The 27,458-nt window shown below is 40.1% G+C and overlaps 1 protein-coding gene across 1 annotated transcript in view; it reads left to right on the top strand.

Annotated features, from left to right (window-relative positions):
- The window catches only part of cdh13 (cadherin 13, H-cadherin (heart)), a 1,093,338-nt gene that overhangs the window by 392,615 nt on the left and 673,265 nt on the right, over positions 1–27,458 (top strand). Inside the window, exon 4 of the mRNA XM_072595947.1 lies at positions 5,327–5,443. Coding sequence (XP_072452048.1) covers positions 5,327–5,443 — 117 coding nt within the window. The remainder of the gene's footprint in view (positions 1–5,326; positions 5,444–27,458) is intronic.

Below are 27,458 nucleotides of genomic sequence, written 5' to 3'. Positions count from 1 at the left end.
GGTCTGCTTGGTTTGCCATCCATTTCAGACCTGCTTGCTTGATTATTTCCTGATGTTAAAATGCTATTGTGTCACTCAAAAAGGGTGGTCTTCCACTTCTATGAATTTTCTTTTGGAATTATTATACAAAGTTTCCTGCAACTTAAACCCACTTTTCAATTGAGCTTCAATGAATGGCTTTTGAGTTTTTAAGAATCTTCCTCTGAGGGAGCTTATTAGATTGAAAGAAAGAAGTCACGATACAGTTACAAGATTCTGCCCCAAGTTTACTGAGGTGTCAGTGGGGGAGCACTTTGGGGCCAGCGACCATAATTCTATTAGATTTAAAATAATGATAGAAGAGGATAGACCAGATCTAAAAGTTGAAGTTCTAAATTGGAGAAAGGCCAATTTTGACGGTATTAGGCAAGAACTTTCGAAAGCTGATTGGGGGCAGATGTTCGCAGGTAAAGGGACGGCCTTCAGAAATGAGATAATGAGAATCCAGAGAAAGTATATTCCTGTCAGGGTGAAAGGAAAGGCTGGTAGGTATAGAGAATGCTGAATAACTAAAGAAATTGAGGGTTTGGTTAAGAAAAAGAAGGAAGCATATGTAAGGTATACACAGGATAGATTGAGTGAATCCTCAGAAGAGTATAAAGGAAGTAGGAGTATTCTTAAGAGGGAAGTCAGGAGGGCAAAAAGGGGACATGAGATAGCTTTGGCAAATAGAATTAAGGAGAATCCAAAGAGTTTTTACAAATACATTAAGGACAAAAAGGTAACTAGGGAGAGAATAGGGCCTCTCAAAGATCAGCAAGGCGGCCTTTGTGTGGAGCCGCAGAAAATGAAGGAGATATTAAATGAGTATTTTGCATCAGTATTTACTGTGGAAAAGGATATGGAAGATATAGACTGTAGAGAAATAGATGGTGACATCTTGTAAAATTTCCATTTTACAGAGGAGGATGTGCTGGATGTCTTGAAATGAGTAAAGGTGGATAAATCCCCAGGGCCTGGTCAGGTGTACCCGAGAACTCTGTGGGAAACTACAGAGATGATTGCTGGGCCTCTTGCTGAGATGTTTGTATCTCAGCAAGGTGAGTTGCCGGAAGACTGGATGTTAGCTAATGTGGTGCCACTGTTTAAGAAGGGTGGTAAAGACAAGCCAGGGAATTATAGACCAGTGAGCCTGACGTCGGTGGTGGACAAGTTGTTGGAGGGAATCCTGAGGGACAGGATGTACATGTATTTGGAAAGGCAAGGACTGATTAGGGATAGTCAACATGGCTTTGTGGGTGTGAAATCATGTCTCACAAACTTGATTGAGTTTTTTGAGGAAGTAACAAAGAGGATTGATGAGAGCAGAGTGGTAGATGTGATCTATATGGACTTCAGTAAGACGTTCGACAAGGTTCCCCATGGGAGACTGATTAGCAAGGTTAGATCTCATGGAATGTAGGGAGAACTAGCCATTTGGATACAGAACTGGCTCAAAGGTAGAAGACAGAGGGTGGTGGTGGAGGGTTGCTTTTCAGACTGGAGGCCTGTGACCTGTGGAGTGTCACAAGGATCAGTGCTGGGTCCTCTACTTTTTGTCATTTACATAAATGATTTGGATGCAAGCATAAGAGGTACAGTTAGTAAGTTTAAAGCTGACACCAAAGTTGGAGGTGTAGTGGACAGCGAAGAGGGTTACCTTAGATTACAATAAGATCTTGACCAGATGGGCCAATGGGCTGAGAAGTGGCAGATGGAGTTAATTCAGATAATGCAAGGTGCTGCATTTTGGGAAAGCAAATCTTAGCAGGACTTATACACTTAATGGTAAGGTGCTAGGGAGTGTTGCTGAACAAAGAAACCTTGGAGTGCAGGTTCATAGCTCCTTGAAAGTGGAGTCGCAAGTAGATAGGATAGTGAAGAAGGCGTTTGGTATGCTTTCCTTTATTTGTCAGAGTATTGAGTACAGGAGTTGGGAGGTCATGCTATGGCTGTACAAGACATTGGTTAGGCCACTGTTGGAATATTACGTGCAATTCTAGTCTCCTTCCTATCGGAAAAATGTTATGAAACTTAAATGGGTTCAGAAAAGATTTACAAGGATGTTGCCAGGGTTGGAGGATTTGAGCTATAGAGAGAGGCTGAACAGGCTGGGGCTGAGGGGTGACCTTATGGAGGTTTACGAAATTATGAGGGGCATGGATAGGCTAGATAGGCAAAGTCTTTTCCCTGCGGTCAGGGAGTCAAAAACTAGAGGGCATAGGTTTAGGGTGAGAGGGGAAAGATATAAAAGAGACCTACGGGACAACTTTTTCACACAGAGGGTAGTATGTGCATGGAATGAGCTGCCAGAGGAAGTGCTGGAGGCTGGTACAATTGCAACATTTAAGAGGCATTTGGATGGGTATATGAATAGGAAGGGTTTCGAGGGATATGGGCTGGGTGCTGGCAGGTGGGACCAGATTGGGTTGGGATATCTGGTCGGCATGGACGGGTTGGACCGAAGGGTCTGTTTCCATGTTGTACATCTCTATGACTAATTGACGAAGTCAAATCTGATCATCCTTTTCCTATCCCGATCATAAAATTTGAATGGTACTTCCTGTATTGCTCAAAAATGTGCAAATGATAACAGGCGATGTAACCAGTTTTCGAATAGAGGTTAATAACGTGAATAGAATTGAAATCGATCAAAGATATGAGGTAAAAAAATTGGGATGACTACAAATAAATATAAATTTGTGAACAATGCACATATTTTAGCAAAGATGGAAAATGAAATAGCATATTTTAACCACAAAAAAAAAGTTTATAGGTAAAATTTTTGTTCATTCTCCTCTTACAGACATCTCAAGGAAATTATACAGGCTTGATGACCTTTTTTTATACACTTAAATTCACTCCCTTTTCTTTAAAAAACAACTTTTGACTCACCTTTTAGTTAACTGCTCATGCAATTGGATATATTTTTAGGTATTAAAAGAAATAATCTACCATTATTTTCATCTTGTGATTAGAGGAGCTATTGACATTACAATAAAATAGATTTTTTTTTCACAGAACATCAATTTGCGGTTCATTCTTAGAATATTAATTTGATAGAAAACTCATAATTGCACTATAGACTTCACAGACACCCTAACTGCCATGTCTATAAAACCTATATTCCCTTATTATTCAATACTGTTCTTTTGTGGGCTTAATAAAATTAACTCTTCCTAGTGCACTATAAGCTGTGCATGTGAACTCATCCGAAATGTACAACTTTTTGTGTCCTTTCAAAATTGTATTTTTTTGCAAGCCTTGTTCTGTACTTAGATTTGTGCAACAATTATATTTTAATTTTATAACCTTCCTATTTTAATGTAACAATAGCCCAAATTCAAAAGCAAAATTAACACTAAAGTGAAAGGTTGTAATTAAAATTACAATTAAAATGTCTGAAATCATTATCAAAATTTAACAAATAATTGTGTCTGTTACTTTGTGCACTCAAACTGCTGTTGTCTAAAGCATTTTACATGGTTAACAATACAATAGCATATCGGCTACGTACAAACATTGAATGAAACATATTAATGAAATTTTAACATGCATTGATAACTGTATTATTTCTGCTTCAGCGATTCACTCTGTGCCTAATTGGGACAAATGAATAATAAACCTACTTGTCATTGCGTTGCCTTTTTCATTATTTCCAAAGATAGTTTAACGGTCAAATAATCAGAAGATTGTAAATGCAGGCTTTTCTCACTGGTTTAAGGACATTATTTGTACAGCATCATCAAGCAGCAGTACTAAGGCAGAAGTACACTTATCAAAGATGCCATCATTAAGATAAGACCTATTACTCAATCACCTGTCTGACTCATCAAATAAATGAAAAAAAACCATTTCTGTCAAGAAGACCTCGAGAATTCTGTTGCCTTTTCCAATGTTTATCCCTTCACAAACATCACTAAAATGTATAGTCATTCATCTCCTTGCTGTTCGTGACATCTTGCCACATATACATGCTTTTCATGTTTACAAGGACAGCTATACTTTAGAGATATCTTACTGGCCATGAGGTGCTTTTGGATGTTTTGAGGCCATAAACAGAAAGTGCAGATGCAAGTCAATTTCTCAATTCTTTTCAATAGGAATCACTTATTATTTGCTATATTCATTTTCTATCTAAGTATATTTCATTCTTGGGTTAAATGATTCAGTAACCAGGCAGAACTATTTTTGCACTGGTTTTGTTAAGTAAATGCTTTAGAAAGGTCGAGCTTGTCAAGGTTTTGCAAACTAGCCAGGTGGCAGAAACAGAGTGGAGTCTCCTGTTCTGGAGGTGGTGAATTTGAAAGTGGGAAGACAATTTAATTAGGCTGGTTTTAATTAATTTCTGGGCAGGAAAGGCATGGTTGATTTTCCCAGATTGCTGCCAACAGGTTAATCAGTATCTTAAATGACAACTTCACTTTTAAGGTTTAAGATCTTTCTCATTTCTGGGGTAGGGTTTTAGTTTGTAATATGAACATAGTTTATCTCATCACAGTTGCTGTTCTCTGTTACTGCTTCATTAATGTTTATGTAGTGTCAAGTGTAGGTTTTAAAATGCTGTTGCTTTAAGAAAAGATTGAGGGATGCGTGATCAAAATTTTGTTGTTATTGTATTGTGGAAGTATAGCATTGGTTCACAAACTGAAATTGTAGAGGACATGTTGTTACAGAGAGTTTTATGCACTGCTATTACAATTTAAAGAAAACTGCAAGTAAATTATGTTCACTTCAAGTCATCTTGACAAACTCTTAACTCTTTTCCCAAAGCCTAAATGGTCTTCCTGTTCCAAAGCCTAATGTTACATCAATTTTTAATGTAGTTTTGTTTGTTAATCATTTGTATTGTTTGTGCCTAACTCGTTATCTCTGCGATGCAACAATGGGTTAAGGGATTGCTGCACTTTGTCAATACCGCATATTGGAGTTACTAATGTTTTAGAAATTCATTCACTGAAGTGAAAGGCATAATTAATTTAATACCCAGTCACTGCTGAATATGAGCCTTTGCGCTCATTAAATAACCCATATAATTCATTGCTAATCTTGTCAGCATATCCTGTTACTTACAGACACCATATCCAGGCTTAACTCTTTAAAATTAGTGTAATGGTAAACATATTTGCAAAAGGATGGAACTTGATTTAATGTGTTGCCTTCTATGCTATTGACTGTTTTATCTCCACTTTCTCTCAAATTCCTGATTTTCTGAGGTAAAAATTATTCTTTTATGCAGAAAAAAATGAAACTTGTTATACCTATGTACGCACTACAACCCTTTATTTGATTTTTTTTCTGTTTGAAGGAGAGCCTGAAGACTGGAAACATCTCCACTCTCCACAGAAGGAAAAGAGCTTTGATAGCTCCTCCCATTTCGTTCCCTGAGAATCAAAGAGGACCATTTCCAAAAGTTATTGGACGGGTAAGGATTATGAGAATGGATTTGTTTTCACTGATTTACATTCATAATTGTCCATCCATTTCATGAATAGGTAGCTCAATTAAATTTAAAGAGGTTTAGTTTACATTAAACTAATTTGAATTTGTGAGGTGGAAATAGTTCACACTTGAGCCTATGCACGTATCAATTTGCAGTAAAGGCTGTCACAATAAGACTGACAAACACCACCTTGATCCTTCTGCATGTGTAAACTGCATGTGGGAAGCTTTTGTCTAACCCCAAGTGTAAACTGGCTGAGGATAGTAGATCTATACTCTCTAGAGTTTAGAAGAATAAGAGATAATCTAACTGCAACATGCCAGATTTTAAAAGGGCTAGACATGATAGATACAGAGATTCAAAGTTTGTGAGAAGATTTATAGCTCGGGTGCTCGTTGTTGTGGTTCTGTTCGCCGAGCTGGGAATTTGTGTTGCAGACGTTTCGTCCCCTGTCTAGGTGACATCCTCAGTGCTTGGGAGCCTCATGTGAATCGTTTCTGTGATCTTTCCTCCGGCATTTGTAGTGGTTTGAATCTGCCGCTTCCGGTTGTCAGTTCCAGCTGTCCGCTGCAGTGGTCGGTATATTGGGTCCAGGTCGATGTGCTTATTGATTGAATCTGTACCACAAATGCCGGAGGAAAGATCACAGAAGCGCTTCGCAGGAGGCTCCCAAGCACTGAGGATGTCACCTAGACAGGGGACGAAGCGTCTGCAACACAAATTCCTGGCTAAGCGAACAGAACCACAACAACAGATACAGAGATTATTTCAGTTGACGGGGGAATCTGGAATGCAAGAGTTCAGTCTCAGGATAAGGACCGATCATTCAGTGACCAAGTACTGTCGACTGTCACAGTCTAATGTTCAGAACCATGTCCTGATGGGAGCACTATATCTTGGGACAGCCACAGCAAAAGCTCAACCTGGAATGCATTGAGCCATGTTCCATCACATCCCCAGGGAACAGGAACTATGTAAAAGCACTCGGACTGTCTGCATGAGAGAATGTTTGACATGAAAAATAATTGTACATCATAAATATAACCTGTAATAGCAGGTGTAGCGAAAGAGTTCAGGTGCTGTATTAAAAAGAACTGATCTGTCAAACTGTTGTACAATGCACTGTTACACATTTATGAGTAAAGTATATTTTACGTAATGTTTAAAAAAGGGGGCCAATCATCTAGGACTGAGACAAAGGAATTTTCTTCACCCAAAGGTTGAGTGAGTCTTTGGGATTCTCATCGATGTTCCATCACCGAATGTAATTATGACTGAGCCAGATTGTTACCACTTAAGAAGTCAAGGGTTATGGGGAGTGAGCAAGAAAAAGGAGTTAAACTAGAAGATCAGCCATGATTGTATTGCTTGATGGAGCAGGCTCAAGGTGCTACTCCTGCCACTTTACTGTTATCGCTGTCATCTAAACTTGTTATGTTCTCCAGAGCTGGTGCCTGTTGCAGATGAAAGTTAGTGCCATAGAGACTGGCGCAGCTCTCATTTTATATTTTGAAGAGGGGAAGGTGGAAAATGGCTGACGGTGCTCAATGTTGAGCAGAGAGATCTGAAATGGGTGTTCGTTCAGCTATTTTCAATAAATATTTTCAATAAAATAGCTGATTTTAATTTCAAGCTAGGGCCAAACCAGTCTGCTAAATCCACTCACTAGTTATGTATTTCCATCATATGTTTTAAGTTGTGCATCTTCTTGTGCTCCCAATAAATGGGCAAAACTAGGGTCTCCTTTGTCTCTCCTTAAACTCCTTAAACATAAGGAATTTTACATATTGGACCAAAGTAGCTCGGTTATTTGTATCTGTAAAAATAAAAGTGTTTATGAAAATTTAAATTGTATGATGAGCTGTATATTTAACTTGATCATTTTTCTGAGATCACAAGCAGGAGTAGCATACCCAGCAGTCAACAGTGTTACCTAATGGACTAAATGTATCATTTCAGCACAGGTCACTAAGTATGGCCTGAATAATGCCACCTGTTATACAACCCACCCAAGTTAGTTAACAGAAAATAAATTGAACCTGTGAACATAACAAGTGGATCATCCACCATATTAAGTTTACTGCCAGTCACCAAAAGTATAAATATATCCAATAATCCAGAAAAATCAGCTTCACAGATGTCTGCTATGTTATATGTTTAGAACCATCTGATTACATGTCTTATTGCATTGACCACAAATTTGTTTTAATCTGGATTGCGTTATTTAGTTCATACGCATATCATGGAATACCTGTGAGGGAAGATTATTTTTGGCTTACTCTGTTTCCGACAAAGCCATAATCCTTTTAAAACCTCTCCTAAATTACTACATGTTCAGTTTAATCATGCTGTTTTTTCCATTCACTGCTCAGACTCTCAGTCAGTCTTTTTGAGATCTCGATACACGTTTTGCATAAAACCAGAGTTTACAGACAAAACACTGCTCCTGCAATTTATGCATTTGCTTAATTCAGCATTTTATTTACACAGCAGATGGTGTGTGATTTTAGAAGAAAGAAATGCATTATCAAAGCTGCTGACATACTTCAGTACTTACTGAAATAGATCAGTTTACAAACCAATTTACAATGTGCATTTATATAGAACCTTTAATACAAGAATAACATTCTAAAGCACTTCGCCAGAATGCTGAAAAGATATACATCAAAATGATGAAGGGTAAAAAAACAGAACTAGTGAATGTGATGGTTTTTAAGGAGGGTTTGAGGTCATGACACAGGCAAGAGGGGTAGGTCATTCAGTCCTTTGAGCCTGTGTGTCATCCAGTTAGATAGTCATAGAGTCATAGAATCATAAAGATGTACAGTATGGAAACAGTCCCTTCGGTCCAACCTATCCATGCTGACCAGATATCCTAACCTAATCCAGTCCTGCCTGCCAGCACCTTGCCCATATCCCTCCAATCCCTTCCTATTCATATACCCATCCAAATGCCTCTTAAATATTGCAATTGTACCATTCTCCACCTGGCAGCTCATTCCATACACATACCACCCTCTGTGTGAAAAAGTTGCCCCATAGGTCTCTTTTATATCTTTCCCCTTTCACCCTAAACCTATGCCCTCTAGTTCTGGACTCCCCGACCCCAGGGAAAAAAACTTTGCATATTTACCGTATCAAAGCCCATCAAAATTTTGTAAACCTCTATAAGGTCACCCCTCAGCCTCCGACACTCCAGGGAAAACCTCTCCCTGTTCAGCCTCTCCCTATAGCTCAAATCCTCCAACCCTGGCAACATTCTTGTAAATCTTTTCTGAACCCTTTCAAGTTTCACAACTTCTGTCCAATAGGAAGGAGACCACTCAGTAAGGCGTTCGACAAGGTTCCCCCTGGGAGACTGATTAGCAAGGTTAGATCTCACAGAATACAGCGATTATCTACATCATCACTCTATTTATCTGTGTACACTATCAAATCCCTTTATTATTCAAAATATCTCAAAGATTATCATTGAAAACAAACAGAAGAGAACAGGCTATGAAACATGCTTTCATAATTTCAGCCCTGGTATCATTCTGGATTTATGCCTCACCCTGCAAAGGGAATTACTGTGTACGTTTCCCGAGGCTAGGTGGCCAAAGGTGAAAGCAGTAAAGCAGATTTCTCTGAGCACAGGTTGTGCAATGGAAGCATCATTTTCTCATTTAAAAAGGACTCCAACCTTCTTGGCAGAAAGACAATATTCCATTCACCTTTTTGATTATCTGTACCAGCAATGAGATTTATGTACATGATGACCTGAGTTGATTTGCTCCTCGACAGCTTCAGTGAGATTTTTGATTTGACTTCCTTTGATTCAAAGTGATGATATCATAAGGGGATACAAAACAGTAGAAGGAATGAATGATGGAATGGAGCCAATGTAGCTGAACACAGATACTCAAATAATCAGGGATTATCAGAGGAATAATGTGTCAACAAATGTTAGTGAATTCATTGATGCATATGCGCCACATTGCAAAGTTCACTTGTCACATGTTAATGATATTTTTATCAGTGTTTCCACCCAATTTCTACCTATCTTTTCATTCATTTAGGAGATCTGGCTTTTGCTGGCTAGACTGGTATTTATTGCCCATTCCTAATTTTTGTTGAGAAGGCATTGGTCTGTTGGCTTCTCAAACTGCTGCAGTTCATTTGGTGTAAGTAAACCCACAAGGGCTAGAAGTGGCTCTAGGAATTTGACCCCATGACAGTGAAGTAATGGCATTTTATTTCCAAGTCAGGATTGTGTGTTGCTGAGAGAGATGGAGCTGCTTTCTAAGGAGCCTGGGTGGATCTCTGCAGTGCATCTTGTAGATGATACATACTATTGATATTATATATCAGTAGTGGAGGGAATGGATGTTTATAGACGTATTGCCAGTGAAGCAGACTTCTTTATCCTGGATGGTGTCAAACTTCTTGAGTGTTTTTCTTTGGGGTTGCACTCATCCAGACAAATGAAGATCATTTCAGAACACTCCTGACTTGGGCCTTGTCCAAATGGACATGTGTTTGGGGAGTGAGGAGGAGAATTACTCACTGCTGGATTCCAAATCTCATACCTGCTGTTGCAGCTGCAATCTTTATATGGGTAGACCAGTTTCTGCTCAGTGTTAACTCCCAAGCTGTTGATAATGGACAATTCAGCCATGGCAGTGCCAATAAATGTTGAGGGATGATGGCTAGATTCTCACTTGTTGGATATGACACTGACACTTGGGGCCCTGGGTTCAAATCCTGCCATAGCAGATGCTGGAATTTGAATTCAATAAAAATCTGGAATTAAGGATAAACTGATGACCATGAAACCATTATCAATTGTCAGAAAAGCCACCTTGTTCACTAGTGTCCTTTAGGGAAAGAAATCGGTCCTCTTTACCTGGTCTGGCGCAGGTGACTCCAAACCCCGAGCAAAGTGGTTGTCTCATATCTGCAATTAGGCAATTAGAATGAGCAATAAAAGTGTTGGCTTAGCCAGATATACCATATCCCATGATTGAACTTCAAAAAAATTACTAGGCACTTTCCGAGCCTGGGTATTGTCTACATTTTGCTCGATTTAGCCAGAGGCTGCTCGAGTATCTGAGGAATCTCAGGTGGTGCTGAACATTGTGAAATCATCAGTGACTATCCCCTTTTTGATCTAATGATGAAGGGAAGACCATTGATGAAGCAGCTGAAGACTTTTGGGCCTTAGACCATATTGAGGAATTCCCACTGAGATGTCTTAGATTTGAGATGACTGACTTCCAAAAGAACAACCATTTTCACTTGTACTAGCAATGACTCCAAGAGAATTTTCCCCAGTTCCCATTGACTCTAATTTTATTAGGGGTCCTTTATGTAACATTTGGTAAAATGCCATTTTCATGTCAAGGACATTCAGTTTCTCCTCCCCATTCTTAAATGCTAGAGTCCGATTCCACGTGCTTTCAACATCTTACGTGAGCAGCCTGTGGAGAGTCATTATCTGCAGGCTGACTCAAGTGAGATGTACATCATTGCCTGAGCTTATCGCGTCCTTGAGGAGGGGAAAATAACATGTTTGTGCAACAACTTTGTAAACCGACTTATAAAGAATACATTTCTTATCTTGTATGTAATGCACAGAGGAAATCTCCGCTACAAATGTCTGGGCACCGAACCATGCCTTTGCAGAGCTCATTGTGCAGTAATCAGGAACAGTGAACAAAGAGACAGAGGTCAATTGTACACTCTCTGACATTGCCTTCCAGTGGTCTGCTAAATCTGTGCAAATTGCTGTTTAGTTATATGGAGCAAAAGATCCTAACATTTGATTTTACATTGGACTGTCCTCTTGCCAGTTGAGAGACTGAGCTGTTATTTTCAATTGTTTGAACACAATAGATGCAAAAGCAGATTAATGCTCTAATAATCAGATAGGTTTTCAACTTGTCGCCCACATGGAGAACTGATGATTGACTGCTCATTAGAGAAACTGCCTAAGATTCACCTCTATCGAAAATTTGCTCGCACTTTGCAATCTGTCTCAAATAATATCTTCTGTTTAATCAGAAACTAATATGATTGTGGTAAAGTTAGGAATGATCAGTGTAGCAGTTCCAATTCCATTTTGTATAAAAGCCATCGTGATATTTGTCGAATTATTTTTCCTCCTTGGCTTCCTTGATAAAATAGTATCAAAACAATGCCTGGAAAGGGGCAATCATAGCAATTGAAAAATGCTACACTTCAAGAATAGCAGAACTCACTTTCTAAGATGGATTTTGTGTTATTGTCCTTCGAATAATGCTGCATTGAAGAGAAGATGAAATGGAACAAAAGTAATTTGCCTGCCACTTGATTGGTGTTTGAACTGTGTGTTGATGTGATTGTGCTGTATTTACTTATTGTTTATTCTGGTTAGGCAGAAAAGTGGAAAATGATTGCACCACTCTGTGATACTGCAAAAGATAGTAATGCTGAACCAATCTTTCATTGGTTGCTTTGTCATGGAGTGCAATTTGGAGTCTTTGCACAATGTTCGTTCACAAAGATGAGAATGAAATGCACTTTTCCACTGTTTACATTTCTTTGCCTGTTTAAATTCAAGTGCGAGTGGATGTTATTGAATTGCCAGCTTAATGCATGCATTCATTTTCATGGAACAGAGTCAGTCATGTCTTATGAGACAATTTGTATTAGCCTGGTTCACAACAGACCTAAATCCTGCACATTATAACACGCTAGAAAATGGGAGGCAGCACAATTGTGGAAACATTAAAAGGAAGAGAAAATCATTGTCTTCATAGAAAATCATTTGCATTTAAAAACTTTCTTAAAACATTTCTGCGGAGAGTGGATGGGTTTATACTTCAGTAAATGATTATGCTTGCAAAGCAATAAGTCTCTTAAAGTACAAGTAAAGTTTATATAGACAAATTGAAGTGATTGTTGATTTGTCTATCTGCCACGTTGCCCAATGATCAAAGAGAAATACAATCTAATTGGGAATACACCCACAACATAAAATCTCTACAGGATGGAAGCAGGCCATTCAGCTCATTGAGTCCACACCAACCCTCCGAAGAACATCCCACTCAGACCCATCCCCTCCCCTATCCCCGTAACCCTGCATTTCCATTGGTTAACCCAGTGAGCCCCTGTGACAATTTCCCATGGCCAATCTACCTAACCCGCACATCTTTGGACTGTGGGAGAAAACTAGGGCACCCGGAGGAAAGCAATGCAGATACAGGGAGAATGTGCAAACATTACACAGTTACACAAGACTGGAATTGAACCTGGGTGTCTGGTGCTGTGAAGCAGCAGTGCTAACCAGTGAGTCACCTTGCTATTCCACCTGTAGGTTTCTCTCCAAGCCATACACAGTCCTTTCTTGGAACTACATTGCTGTATATTCATTGTTGCTGGTTGAAAATCATGGAATTCCCTTCCTAACATCACTCTGGGTGTACCTAATACCCTGGACTGCAACAGTGCATGATGGTAACTCTCCACCACCTTGTCAGGGGAAATTAGAGGTGGGTAATAAATGCTGACCAGTGGTGCTTACATCCTGTGAATGCATGTTTTTTTATAAATAGCCAGAAATGCATAGACTTAGTACTGTATACACTTCTGCACTTGTGGCATTTATTTTTTGTAAATATTCAATATGACGCCAAACCTAAGATTTATTCTTAAGAACAATCAACCTTATTATGCAAGTGTCTGCAAGGATACACTATTAAAAATTAGGAGTTCATTATCCATGTTGCAATTCAAAATATGTTTGAGTTCAGTGCCTGCAAAATTTAATTTAGCAAACATTTAAGCTGTTCTGTACAATTTTGGCTAAAATCTTTCAATGCAAGACTTTCTACTGAATTTTGTGTTTAAGCAATTAATGTCGAGTTTTGTTATGCCACCTCATCACTGGCAGGAGAGATTTGGTGGAAACAGTTGACATGATTCTGGATTCATGAAAAAGCAGCATGTGGGTGAAGAATGTTGGGGGGAGGGGGAAGGATGAGGTTGTGTGGAGGGTGCAGTCCAAGCTCCAAGCTCCTTGGGGAATGTGGAAGGTAATGGTGCAGGAGCAGATCAAGAAGCCACTGTCAGTGATTCTCTGGCTGAAACAGGATACACATGAATGAAATCACACACAAGTTTGCTTCCATCTAGCTGGATAAGAGATGGGGAGGTGATGATGCATATTCATGTGGTATCCACATTAAAGGCAGGTTTGGAATGGTGAGGAAGGAATGTTAATCTTGGTTACAGTTATATGAGATAACATTTGTGACTTTGACAAGAGCTAAATTCATATTTTGATGGAGCAAACGTGACTGGAATAATTCAAGCAAGGAATTACAGGAAGGATGGACATGGATTTGGAAAAATTTAATATGTTCAAAGACAATGAAGAGAAATGGGTGGATCAAGAGATGACACAAGTTTATAAGTTTAAAGGGATCTAGGATTAATTAATTTTATCCTTGATCGATGACAGATTTGAAGAAGAGGGAAGTAGTGCCTGAGGAGAAAGACCTGTTAATAATGCGCGTGTAAAGTAGGAGCCAGGACAACAGGTTTGTCAGAATGGGGTTTCGGGAACATGGGGTGTGTCTCAGGGACAAAATTAACTTAGACAGTGGGGATGGAGCAAACTTTCTAATCAAGGTTAAGACAAAAAGAACTGGAGGGCATGTTGGTCTGGCTGGGTTAAGGAAATAGCAGGAAGCAGTACAGGCAGCTGATTAGATAGTTTTGTTTTTGAAACAAAGAAGTTCATGAGGTGATTGGAGTTGTTGGAGGAGCATGTGAATGAGGCAGCACAGGTTGTTTTCAGAAATTAATATTGGTAGAATAGAGAAGCCAAGTGTCTTATTTGCTTCAGGGATGATCATTGAATAGTGGGGTGTTTAAGTGATAGAGTGCACCATTCCTTACTGCTTTATATGGTGTCTCAGAGATGGAAATGAATGCATAAATTATTCTCCAAAGTGTTCGCATCTGAAATCCCATGGTCTGGAGGGATTGGTCATGTGACTCACAAAGGTGGCAAAGGGAAATTGTTCCAATTGTCAAGGACAGCACAAATGGTAGAGGGGATGGGATTTAATGAGTCAGTAGCCACTGAAATATCATAATGTATTCAAGGCCAAAGACTAGATAACTAAGAATTTGAGACTACAGTATTACTTGGAGAGAGAGTTCTTTCCAGGCTCCGTCAAAGGAAAGAGGTGTGGCATGTGAGTAGATATGAGAAATTACGAAGGATTAATGTCTCCAATACACCAGGTATTCAAAAGTAAGGTGAGAAAGTTGAAATTTTATTTGAAAACAACCATTCAGGGGTTCAGTTTACATTCTCCAAAGTTCAGAATTACTGGCTTGTAGGTGCATATTGGGAAATCACCTCATGTGACACTGGCTTCTTTTGTGGCTTTCTTCCAGAATAAAGATCTTCAAACATGCAATACAAGTCCTACATTTTACAAAGTGAATCACAGTTAATAATATTTGAAAGGTTTCTCATTTTAATTTCTGGCGCTAATAAAAATTATGGAGATCATGAATGCATACTCTGCTGAAAAGAAAACATGAGGTAGTTAGGGTAATTGCATCATATGAGATAAATTAAACTATCTAAAGCCATAGAAGTCTTAAATCTAAAGGGAGAAAGTGAGGTAGCAGATGACAGAGTAAGCACAAATGTCATGGACTGTATGGCCTTCCATGCTATAGTCATGAATTAGAATTTTGTCTCATGTTTTCTGGATCCTGAATTTAAGACTACCTCATTAAATTTAGGTGAATTCTCAGAATAATTCTCATTCAGAGAAATAAAAGAGATTGCTGTTATTAAAATGATAAAGGACACATTGGTTAATTTGAGGATACTTTACTGACATCAGCGTTGGGGCTCATTTTTAGAAGCTTCACTTTTTTTTTACTTCATTTGTGGGACTTGGGTGTCACTGGTTGGCCAGCATTGACAGCCCATCCCTATTTGCCCTTGAGAAGGTGGTGGTGAGCTGCCTTCTTGAATCACTGCTGTCTCTGACCTGCTCTTGTAGCCACTGTGTTTATGTGGTAAAATTAAAATACACTTACTATAAAGATCTCAGTTGTGGACTCTGGTAAATTTCATAGTCACAAATTTTTTAACACAACAAAAAAATTGAGATATAATCCTTGTGAATAAGTCTTCACATGATATGTTATTCTATAAGACCACTACCAAATCTCATCGATGTAATAAATGCCCTTTATTTGCATGGTATGTGTTTCAAAGAATAACATAGACCTCATGTCTATTGGTTAAATAAATGTTCCATAATTCCGTTTTGTTTTAGCAGGCACATTGCTTTGGTGGAGATTTTAATAGTCCTACATTACGTACGAGACTATGTTCTCAAATATTCATTTTGTTAAGTCTAATGAAAAGCAGAGCAAATAATTAATAGGCAGTTTCCCTAACAGAAAACACTTAGCTTTTATATCCTATACCTGATCTTCAGGCAATTTACTCATTACACTATTACAAAGGTCCTTAGTTAATGGGTAATTAGCAACTGTCCATAAAAGACTGTAGACATTGCTCTCCATTAGAGGGAGAGACGCAATTGGTTAGATTGCTTTAGGATTACAGCTCATATTTAAGGTGGGGCAAAGTAAAGAGGCAGGTCTCCATGAACTACAAAAGCTATGCAGGGATTTGATCTAGTCTGTTGGTATCAGTCTGCACCACACGCTAACCAACTGAGCTAGACATGATGGGCATTCTGGGCTAAATCAAAAGACTGAATTCTTATTCCTGCTATTGCTCAATTTTGTTATGACTACAAGTGCTGAAACCCCAGATGGAAGGACAGCTGAAATAAAGAGAAGGAAAGAATATTAATTAAGATTTATTTTTCTCACGCTGGGCAAACCTTTTACTCAGGTGAGGTCAACTGACCTGCTAAAATACCTTAATGTGAACAAGCATCAAAAGAGCATCCATTCTGTTTGTAGAAATAACAAACATTATTAATTCCCTGTGTGGGATTGCTCATTAAAAACAAATTAAAGGCATTTTGTGCGATGAACAATTCCTATTCATAGTTTTACTCATAATGTAATATGGTCATTTTGCTTGAGATCCTTGTGATGCTCAGACAGAATGTTTCTATCTTTGCAGATTCGAAGACATAACATGACATTAAGAATAAAGCCCTTCCATAGAGCAAGCTCACTTTAGTGAGTTTGTGTAGAGTCGTTGCCACATCTCATTAACAACCATAGTAACAGCTAGGCAGACTGATTGTGGATTGGCAATATTTAGAGACTCCAGAACAAAAGAGGACAGCACTCTTCCGAACACCTGCTGGTAGATACAACAATGAACAAATTACCCTTCAAAAGCAGATTCCTTTCTAATTGTTTGACTCATTAGATCATTAAACAACATAATTCCTGAAAGACATTATATATTCAGACAATTGCTGAATTTCCTGCCTTAAAAAAACTATATAATACTCAAAGACAACCATAGTTGGATTACAGAGACATAACAGTGGTTAGCACTGCTGCCTCACAGCGCCTGAGACCCGGGTTCAATTCCCGCCTCAGGCGACTGACTGTGTGGAGTTTGCACGTTCTCCCCGTGTCTGCGTGGGTTTCCTCCGGGTGCTCGGTTTCCTCCCACAGTCCAAAGATGTGCAGGCCAGGTGAATTGGCTATGCTAAATTGCCCATAGTGTTAGGTAAGGGGTAGATGTAGATGTAGGGGTATGGGTGGGTTACGCTTCGGCGGGGCGGTGTGGACTTGTTGGGCCGAAGGGCCTGTTTCCACACTGTAAGTAATCTAATCTAATCTAAAACATGATAACAACATGAAAAAGGACCTTCACTCCATCCTATCTGTGAAGTTGAAAATCACACAACACCAGGTTATAGTTCGCCAGGTTTAATTGGAAGCACACTAGCTTTCGGAGTGCCACTCTTTCATCAGGTGGTGAAGGAGCAGCGCTCCGAAAGCTAATGCTTCCAGTTAAACCTGTTGGACTATAACCTGGTGTTGTGTGGTTTTTAACATTGCACACCCCAGTCCAACACCGGCATCTCCAAATCATGACTACTATCCGTGAAGGCTTTCTGCAAGAGTAAATCTGTTCATCCATTCTGCTCCCCTTTCTCCATAGCCTTGCATTTTTTTCGTTTCAAGGGCATTACCAAATCATTTTTTTAAAATACTATTGCAGGTCTCCGATAAATGCTTAGGCAGTAAATTCCAGTGCAAAATATTTTTTTCTCGAATTGGCATTGGTTGTTTTATTAATCATTTTAAATACGTATCCCTTGGTTCTTAAGCAACCTTGCACTGAGAGCAGTTTCACACTATCTAATCTGTTTAGAGCCTTCTTAATTTTTGGTGTCTCCGTTAAAGCCTAGCCTTCTATTCTTTGTGGGAGCAATCTCAGCTTCTCCGATTTTTCAATTTAACTGACATCCTTCATTCCTCAAACTATTAATGTTTAATGTGCAATGTTCATCTCCACACTAAATATGTTATATTGAAGTAATAGATTACAATAGAGACTGATAAGAAAACTCGCACTGTTTGGAAAAACACTGTGGAAATTAAGGATAAATTTGATAACAAAGTTTAAAATTGTGAAGGAATTCAATAATGTTGACACATAGTGACTGACGATTCAGAGTTATGGGTGATATTCAGTGTAACACTGGAGAGAAAAAAGAGATTCAGATCAGTCAGCAAGAAAAACATTATTATACAGAAGTTTGTGGAATAATGGAATGCAACACTGGATCACTGGATTGAGAAACATGCAGTCCCTTGAACATATTCAATCATTGAATGACATTTTGACTGATACAAATTTTAATTCGTGCCACCAACTTTGTCTCACAAAAAAAATGATGAACTTTGTTAAAATTATTAGTTGAGCTTTTTGTAGAGAGTTTTGTAGAGAGCCATTCTTTACATGCAGATGCATTTTTACCTTGTTTTCTGAATGGCTGTACTGATATTATGGTAATTATGAGAAAGTGAGGACTCCAGATGCTGGAGAGTCAGAGTCAAGTTAAAGATTCTAGGTTTTGACTTTGGACCCGGATGGCAGGGGTCACTATCATATGCTGGGTCACAAAAAGTAAATCCACATTAATTTGCCTCAACTGACCAATTAGTGGCCATAGGTCATGGTTTTCTGTAAGTATGGATTATGGATGGGCTCTTGAAGCTGGGTGACTGACAGAACATACTCCAGAACAGAACTGGTTGCAACATAAGACCATAAGACATAGGAGTGGAAGTAAGGCCATTCGGCCCATCGAGTCCACTCCGCCATTCAATCATGGCTGATGCGCATTTCAGCTCCACTTGCCAGCGTTCTCCCCGTAGCCCTTAATTCCTCTAGACAACAAGAACCTATCAATCTCGGCCTTGAAGACATTTAGCCTCCCGGCTTCCACTGCACTCCGTGGCAATGAATTCCACAGGCCCACCACTCTCTGGCTGAAGAAATGTCTCCGCATTTCCGTTCTGAAATGACCCCCTCTAATTCTAAGGCTGTGTCCACGGGTCCTAGTCTCCTCGCCTAACAGAAACAATTTTCTAGCATCCACCTTTTCAAAGCCATGTATTATTTTGTACGTCTCTATTAGATCTCCCCTTAATCTTCTAAACTCCAACGAATACAATCCCAGTATCCTCAGCCATTCCTCATATGCTAGACCTGTCATTCCAGGGATCATCCGTGTGAATCTCCGCTGGACACGTTCCAGTGCCAGTATGTCCTTCCTGAGGTGTGGGGACCAAAACTGGACACAGTACTCCAAATGGGGCCTAACCAGAGCTTTATAAAGTCTTAGTAGTACATCTCTGCTTTTATATTCCAACCCTCTTGAGATAAGAGACAACATTGCATTCGCTTTCTTAATCACAGACTCAACCTGCATGTTTACCTTTAGAGAATCCTCGACTAGCACTCCCAGATCCCTTTGTGCTTTGGCTTTATTAAGTTTCTCACCATTTAGAAAGTAGTCCATTCCTATATTCTTTTTGCCAAAGTGCAAGACCTCGCACTTGCTCACGTTAAATTCCATCAGCCATTTCCTGGACCACTCTCCCAACCTGTCTAGATCCTTCTGTAGCCTCCCCACTTCCTCAGTACTACCTGCCTGTCTACCTAACTTTGTATCATCGGCAAACTTCGCTAGAATGCCCCCGGTTCCCTCATCCAAATCATTAATATATAATGCGAACAGCTGTGGCCCCAGCACCGAACCCTGCGGGACACCGCTCGTCACCGGCTGCCATTCTGAAAAAGAACCTTTTATCCCAACTCTCTGCCTTCTGTTAGATAGCCAATCCTCAATCCATCCCAGCAGCTCACCTCGAACACCATGGGCCCTCACCTTGCTCAGCAGTCTCCCGTGTGGCACCTTATCAAAGGCCTTTTGAAAGTCCAGATAGACCACATCCACTGGGTTCCCCTGGTCTAACCTACTTGTTACCTCTTCAAAAAATTCCAACAGGTTTGTCAGGCATGACCTCCCTTTACTAAATCCATGTTGACTTGTTCTAATCAGACTCTGCTCTTCCAAGAATTTAGAAACCTCATCCTTAATGATGGATTCTAGAATTTTACCCACAACCGAGGTTAAGCTGATTGGCCTATAATTTTCCATCTTTTGCCTTGATCCTTTCTTGAACAAGGGGGTTACTACAGCCATCTTCCAATCGTCCGGGACCTTTCCTGACTCCAGTGACTCTTGAAAGATCTCAACCAATGCCTCTGCTATTTCCTCAGCAACCTCTCTCAGAACTCTAGGGTGTATCCCATCGGGGCCAGGAGATTTATCAATTTTAAGACTTTTTAACTTTTCTAGCACTATCTCTTTCGTAATGGCAACCATACTCAACTCAGCCCCGTGACACCCTTTAATTTTTGGGATATTACTCCTGTCTTCCACTGTGAAAACTGACGCAAAGTACTTGTTAAGTTCTCCTGCTATTTCCTTATCTCCCATCACTAGGCTCCCTGCATCAGTTTGAAGTGGCCCAATGTCTACTTTTGCCTGTCGTTTGTTTCTTATGTACTGAAAGAAACTTTTACTATTATTTCTAATATTACTGGCTAGCCTACCTTCATATTTGATCCTCTCATTTCTTATTACACTCTTTGTTATCCTCTGTTTGCTTTTGTATCCTTCCCAATCTTCTGATTTCCCACTGTTCTTAGCCACTTTATAGGATCTCTCTTTTTCTTTAATACATTTCCTGACTTCCTTTGTCAGCCAAGGTTGTCTAATCCCTCCCCGGTTAATCTTTCTTTTCTTGGGAATGAACCTCTGTACAGTGTCCTCAATTATACCTACAAACTCCTGCCATTTTTGCTCTAGTGTCTTCCCGGTTAGCCTCTGCTTCCAGTCTATTTTAGTCAGTTCCTCTCTCATGCCCTCATAATTACCTTTATTCAACTGTAACACCATTACATCAGATTTCGCCTTCTCCCTTTCAAACTCCAGACTGAACTCTACCATATTATGGTCGCTACTTCCTAAGGGTTCCCTTACTTTAAGATCTTTTATAGAGTCTGGTTCATTGCAAAGCACTAGGTCCAGAATAGCCTGCTCTCTTGTGGGCTCCATGACTAGCTGTTCCAAAAAGCCATCCTGTAAGCATTCCATGAATTCCCTTTCTTTAGATCCACTAGCAACATTATTTACCCAGTCCACCTGCATATTGAAGTCACCCATGATCAATGTAACCTTGCCTTTCTGACATGCCTTCTCTATTTCCCGGTACATGTTGCGTCCCTGGTCCTGACCACTGTTAGGAGGTCTGTACACAACTCCAATTATGGTTTTTTTGCCTTTGTGGTTCCTCAATTCCACCCACACAGACTCCACATCATCCGACGCTATGTCATTCAATACCATAGATTTAATTTTGTTCTTAACTAACAAGGCAACCCCACCCCCTCTGCCCACCTCTCTGTCTTTTCGATAAGTCGAAAAACCATGGAGGTTTAACTGCCAGTCCTGACCCCCCTGTAACCAAGTCTCTGTGATGCCTACTACATCATAATCATTCACTATTATCTGTGCCATTAATTCATCGGCTTTGTTATGAATGCTACGAGCATTCAGGTAAAGTGCCTTAATGCTAACTTCCTTATTAGAGATGTTGTAAGTCATATGTCCTAAGTTATCCTTGCTTTTTTCTGCATTCTCAGTCTGCCTCAATTTTAAATCCGCCTGGAAACATGCTATCCTGCTGCTTATCTTTCCATTTACCTCCATACTCCCTGTTGCTTTCACTTTCCCTTCCCCCCAACTCAGAAGTTTAAAGTCCTACTGACCACCCTATTTATCCTCTTCGCCAGAACATTGGTACCTGATCGGTTCAGGTGGAGACCGTCCCAACGGTACAGATCCCCCCTGTTCCAAAACTGATGCCAGTGCCCCATGAAGTGGAATCCCTCTTTCCCACACCAATCCCTTAGCCACGTGTTTACTTGCCTAATTTTCTTGTCCCTATGCCAATTGGCACGTGGCTCGGGCAGTAATCCGGAGATTATGACCCTTGAGGACCTGTGCTTCAATTTCCTGCCTAGTGCTTCGTAATGCCCAAACAGGTCCTCCACCCTAGTCTTGTCTATGTTGTTGGTACCAACCTGGACCACAACAACTGGATCCTCCCCCTCCCGCTCCAATATCCTTTCAAGCCGGTCAGAGATGTCTAGCACCCTGGCACCGGGCAGGCAACACACCATGCGAGACTCCCGATCCGGCTTGCAAAGGATACTATCTGTCCCCCTAATTATAGAATCCCCTATAACCACTACCTGTCTATTAGCTCCCCCCCTCTTGAATGGCCTTCTGCACCATGGTGCCTTGGTCAGTTGGCTCATCCTGTCCAGAGCCCTTTTCCTCATCCGAACAGGGAGCAAGAATCTCGTACCTGTTGGACAAGGTCAAGGGCTGAGGCTCCTCCACTCCTGAACTCTGGGTCCCCCTACCTGCCTCACTTACAGTCACACTCTTTTGTGCCTGATCACTAGCTGAGTGGGAATTAATTAATCTCCCAGGTGTGACTGCCTCCTGAAACAAAGCGTCCAGGTAACTCTCCCCCTCCCGGATATGCCGCAGTGTTTGAAGCTCAGATTCCAGATCATCAACTCTGATCCGGAGTTCTTCCAGCAACCAACACTTGCTGCAGATGTGGTCACTGCCGTTCACAATGGGATCAGCCAGCTCCCACATCATACAGCAACAGCACATCACCTGCCCAGCCATCTCTGCTTAGTTAGTTAATTACTTACTTAGTACAAGTATGAGTTAGAATACCTTCTGATACCTCTCTGCTATAGTTTTTTTTTACCCTACGTAAGGACTTGATGTATACACACAAAAAAAAACACGAAGTAAATTTTTTAACTAGTCCCCAGTAAAGAAATAAAAATCCTTACCTTAAAAGAAAAAGCAGAGTAGTTAAGAAGGTTAGAGGAGGAGGGCGGGTGGGAGATACTACAGGTGTAGAATCTCGGGTTTAGCCGCCTTCCGGACTTATATACTCACTTTTCCGTCCCGGCTGCCCCTCTGCTCGCCGTCACTTCCTCTGCAGCTCCCGCTCTTTCTGTGGAGAGAGGGGGGAAAAAAAACACCGCTGCCCGCTACAGGTAAGCAATTTTAAAACAAACTGTATTACCTTTGCTGTAGTCTCCCGGGTTCTCTTTTACTTTGACGCTACTCCCGCTCAAATGACCGTTGGTGTCCGCCTTCCGGACTTATATACTCACTTTTCCGTCCCGGCTGCCCCTCTGCTCGCCGTCACTTCCTCTGCAGCTCCCGCTCTTTCTGTGGAGAGAGGGGGAAAAAAAAACACCGCTGCCCGCTACAGGTAAGCAATTTTAAAACAAACTGTATTACCTTTGCTGTAGTCTCCCGGGTTCTCTTTTACTTCGACGCTACTCCCGCTCAAAATCATAAGCACATAGATAATAAGAGCAGGAGGCCGCCATTTGGCCCTTCAAGCCTGCTCTGCCATTCAATATGATCATGGCTGATCATCCAATTCAGTACCGTTCTTTCCCCCCTTCCTGCATATACCCTTTGAATACTTTAACCTTAATTATATCAAGCTCTTCTTGAAATCATCCATTGTTTTAGCCTAGGCACATTCTATGGCAGACAATTCCACAGGTTCACCACTCACTGGCTGAAGATATCTCACTTCTAAATCCCATATCTTAAACTGTGACTCTGATTCTGAACTTGCTGGTCAAGCGGAACATCTTTCTTCAGTTTACCCTGTCCAGGCCTGTTAAAATCATATTCATTCTTATGAAATTCTCTGCCTTGCCCCCACATTCCTCCACCCCAACCCTCATTCTTCTAAAGTCTAGTGAGTCTAGTCTAAAAACTCCAGAGATTCTTCACATGTCAGTCCTGGCATTGCAGGAAGCAGTCTGGTTCATTGCACTTCTTCCATAGATAGAATATCCTTCCCCAAGTAGGTGTAGTTTCACAAAGTCAAGTAAGGCAAAGAAAGAGAGGCCGTTTTCAGTGATTGCAGTTGTCAGATCACCTTTGTGGAGGGGAAACTCTTTCTTTCACAATGTGCCCTCCAGCCATATAGACAGATGGATCTTCAGAATCTTTCTGGAGCGCTGGCTTCCTGATCTGCTGCTGGGAGACCACTTTCAGATAACTACTGTACTCTATCACCTTGGGGAACTTACAGCAAACTGGAAAAACAATCATGTTGGGATTTGACCTATTTTGTTATTAGAATGGTCAGAGATGTTATTGCACACCTCTGGAGTAGGTAGGACATGAACTTCGGTCTCTTGGTCCGAGGTAGGGACAATACCACTATAGCATAAGGAGGCCCTCAAGTTGAGCTTTGGTTCCTGGCTCTAATTGACCTTTTTAAAGGCCAAAATTGACCTTAATTAGATGTTCCACTGTCAATTTAGATTTCTGGAATATTGCTTGATTGGAGAAGGGATGGTGACACCAAACTGACACACCAGTTGCTGAGGAAAAATTGCATGCCTTTGTTCCCACTCCATATTAAGTGAAAATCCTGCTCAATGCCTCCTGGTCCCAGACTCCCCCACCAATGGAATAAAGTTTCTCTCTGAGTTTTGGAGAAGATTTGGAGAATTTTCTCTCTATCTCCCCTTTAAATAATTTTCAAACCTTGAACAACTCACCTTTAAATTTTGGTATTCAGCAGATTGGACCTATGTTTATATCATCACTCCTTACAATCTACCCCTTGATGTCCGAATGACATTCTGGTGAATCTGCATTGCACTCCTATGAAGAACACTTTGTAATGTGGTAACCAGAACTGTAAACTATAAACCAAATTTTAACGTTGAACATCCTCAACTTTTTCTTTCATTATAGACGTTAGCATACCATTGACACTTTTGGTTATTATTGTTCTTGATTACAATATTTTAATGATATATATGGACCCCCAAATCTTTTTGGACCTCCATTGTTCTTGGCTATTCATTATTTAATTAATCCTCAAACCTATCTTTGATCCACACCTCTTGCTAATTAGACATAAAAAGATATACTTATTGTTTTTGGTCACACAGCAAATCATCTATCCATGTTACCCTTTTTACTTTGAATTTCTATTTTCTGTAATAACTGTTAAATGCCTCTGGAAATACTGGTATACCGCATCTACAGGTTCCCCTTTATCCATAGTGCATGTCCTTCAAAGAACTCCAATAAATTAGTTCAACATATCTTTCTTTTGACAAAACAATGCTGACCCTTCCTGGTTACATTACATTTTTGCTGAGTGTGCAGCTGCAATCCATCCAATAATTTATTTTAACACTGTCTCCATAACAGATGTCAAGTGATAGTTTCCCATTTTCTGCATTCCTCCATTCTTGAGTAGAAAGGTTGTCAGTGCAATGAATTTTTTTCTTGAATTGAGGAAATATTGGAAAATTAACATGGGCATAATAATGATCCCATTAGCAATGCCTTTTAAGACCCAAGGATGAAATCTGTTTGAGCTTGCAGACTTGGTTAGTCCACAGCCATATTTTTGCACCCTCTATGCTCTCGAACATGTAAATCGTGATTGACTGGCCAGTTACAATCCCTGACAGTCAATGTCACCACCTGCGTGTGTTCCCTTACCACACACATGTCAATTATCATTCCATTGCGTGACTTCTGCTTCTGAAAAATTTTGTTGCATTTTGCAGAAATCGATTATCCTGATTTCCCCTCTTTTCTCAATTACTATTTTAAAATCCACCAGCAAGCATGAGCAAATAAAATTATGGAGTTGTCTCACATAATGACTGTTGCTAATATTGCAAACTCAATTCGAGGAAGAGCCCTTCAGCATCGTTTGACTTTGTCTTGTAAGGATTTAAACAATGTTGCCTCTGGTGAAATAATCCTCCATGCTGATTGAGGTGGTTAAGTCGAGGGAAGGTCCAGAAAAGATGTTTAGGTCTGATGCCTGAAACTTTCCCTAAATCAAGGAATGAAGTGTGCAGTGAATTGTCATAACATACATGGTTGCTTAACTTTGACTTCCTTACATACATACACACGTAACCTCAAAGCTGAATGAGCAGAACTGTGACCTGAAGGGAAAAGACAGAGACTTAGCACACATGATTAGTTGGGTGAATGCATTAAATTTGAAACTGGTTCTGTGGCCTTCCCAATTTAAATAAAATGCAGCAATGTTTCCTGAGTCTGGAAAAGATACTAGAAAAGATGACTCTTGTCTACATTTCCCACTATCTTGGGAAAGCAGTCAACATAATCAAAGATCCCTCCCACCCCGGTTCCACTCTCTTCCACCCCCTTCTATTGGACAGAAGATACAAAAGTTTGAAAACACTTACCAACAGATTTAAGAACAGCTTCTTCCCTGCTGTTATCAAAATTATGAACAGACCCTTCATACATTAGAGTTCACACTTTTTTGCATCTTGTGTCCAGCTGTATTCTGCATTCTGTTCTATTACCTTGATGTACCTCAGTAAGGTGTTATTTGTCTGGTTAGCACACAACACAATACTTTTTACTATATCTCAGCAATATGACAATAATAAATCACATCAAAATATAGCCTGTTTTTTCATTGGTTCTTGTGAGTACATCCCTCTACTTCATTTTCTCTTATGTTTAACTAGCTTTCCCTTCATGGCACCAATGCCATTTGCCTCAAATACACCTTGTCATATGGAGGTCTACATTCTTGTCACTCCTTGGGTAAAAATCTTTCTGGGACAAAGTGAGGACTGCAGATGCTGGAGACTTAGTGTGAATTTGTTTAAGGTGCTTTTGTGGCACAGAACTGTATCTGTGGTAGGAGACCTGGGTACAAGATTCACCTGTTATGTGTTCATAACATATCTAAGCTGGTTGATTAAATATATATAGGGTCTGTTCTCATCTTAACATTTGTCCAATTTTGCCAGAAGGCAGCTAGTTTTTGTTTGTTCTAATACAAAGCCAGGGAAAAGGATTTGGAAGAGAGTGGAGGTTAGGATGATTCCCAATAACATGTGAAACAGGAGCAATCCATATAAATTACAAAGACACAGCACTCTGCCAGATCCTATTTGCAATATGTGATTGCTTTCTGAACAAAATGTGACTTCCTTAAACAAACCTTTTGTTTGATGTAATGAAATTTTGCTTCCTGGCCCTTCCTGAATCAAGGAACAGTGTATTTCAATTGGTTGATTGAATTGTCAATTAGATCAATGATGGAGTTTTGCTGTCTCCCCAGTTTAAAGCAAAATCAGATGGCTTTGATCCTGAATTGACACCAAACTGGTGAGAGTCTGACAGCCATGCTGAGTATCTGAAATAAAAATGTGTCCTCATCACCAACATTACCATCACAAAATATAAATCAATATTATGCACTATGCTTAACCATGAATTCCAGGAGCCTGGAAATCTATTCCTTGCCCACTGCCAATTCTCATTTTGCCGTC

The sequence above is a fragment of the Chiloscyllium punctatum genome, chromosome 26 (genome assembly GCF_047496795.1).
Source record: "Chiloscyllium punctatum isolate Juve2018m chromosome 26, sChiPun1.3, whole genome shotgun sequence".
Taxonomy (NCBI): Eukaryota; Metazoa; Chordata; class Chondrichthyes; order Orectolobiformes; family Hemiscylliidae; genus Chiloscyllium; species Chiloscyllium punctatum.
This window is presented reverse-complemented; position numbering and strand designations above follow the sequence as displayed.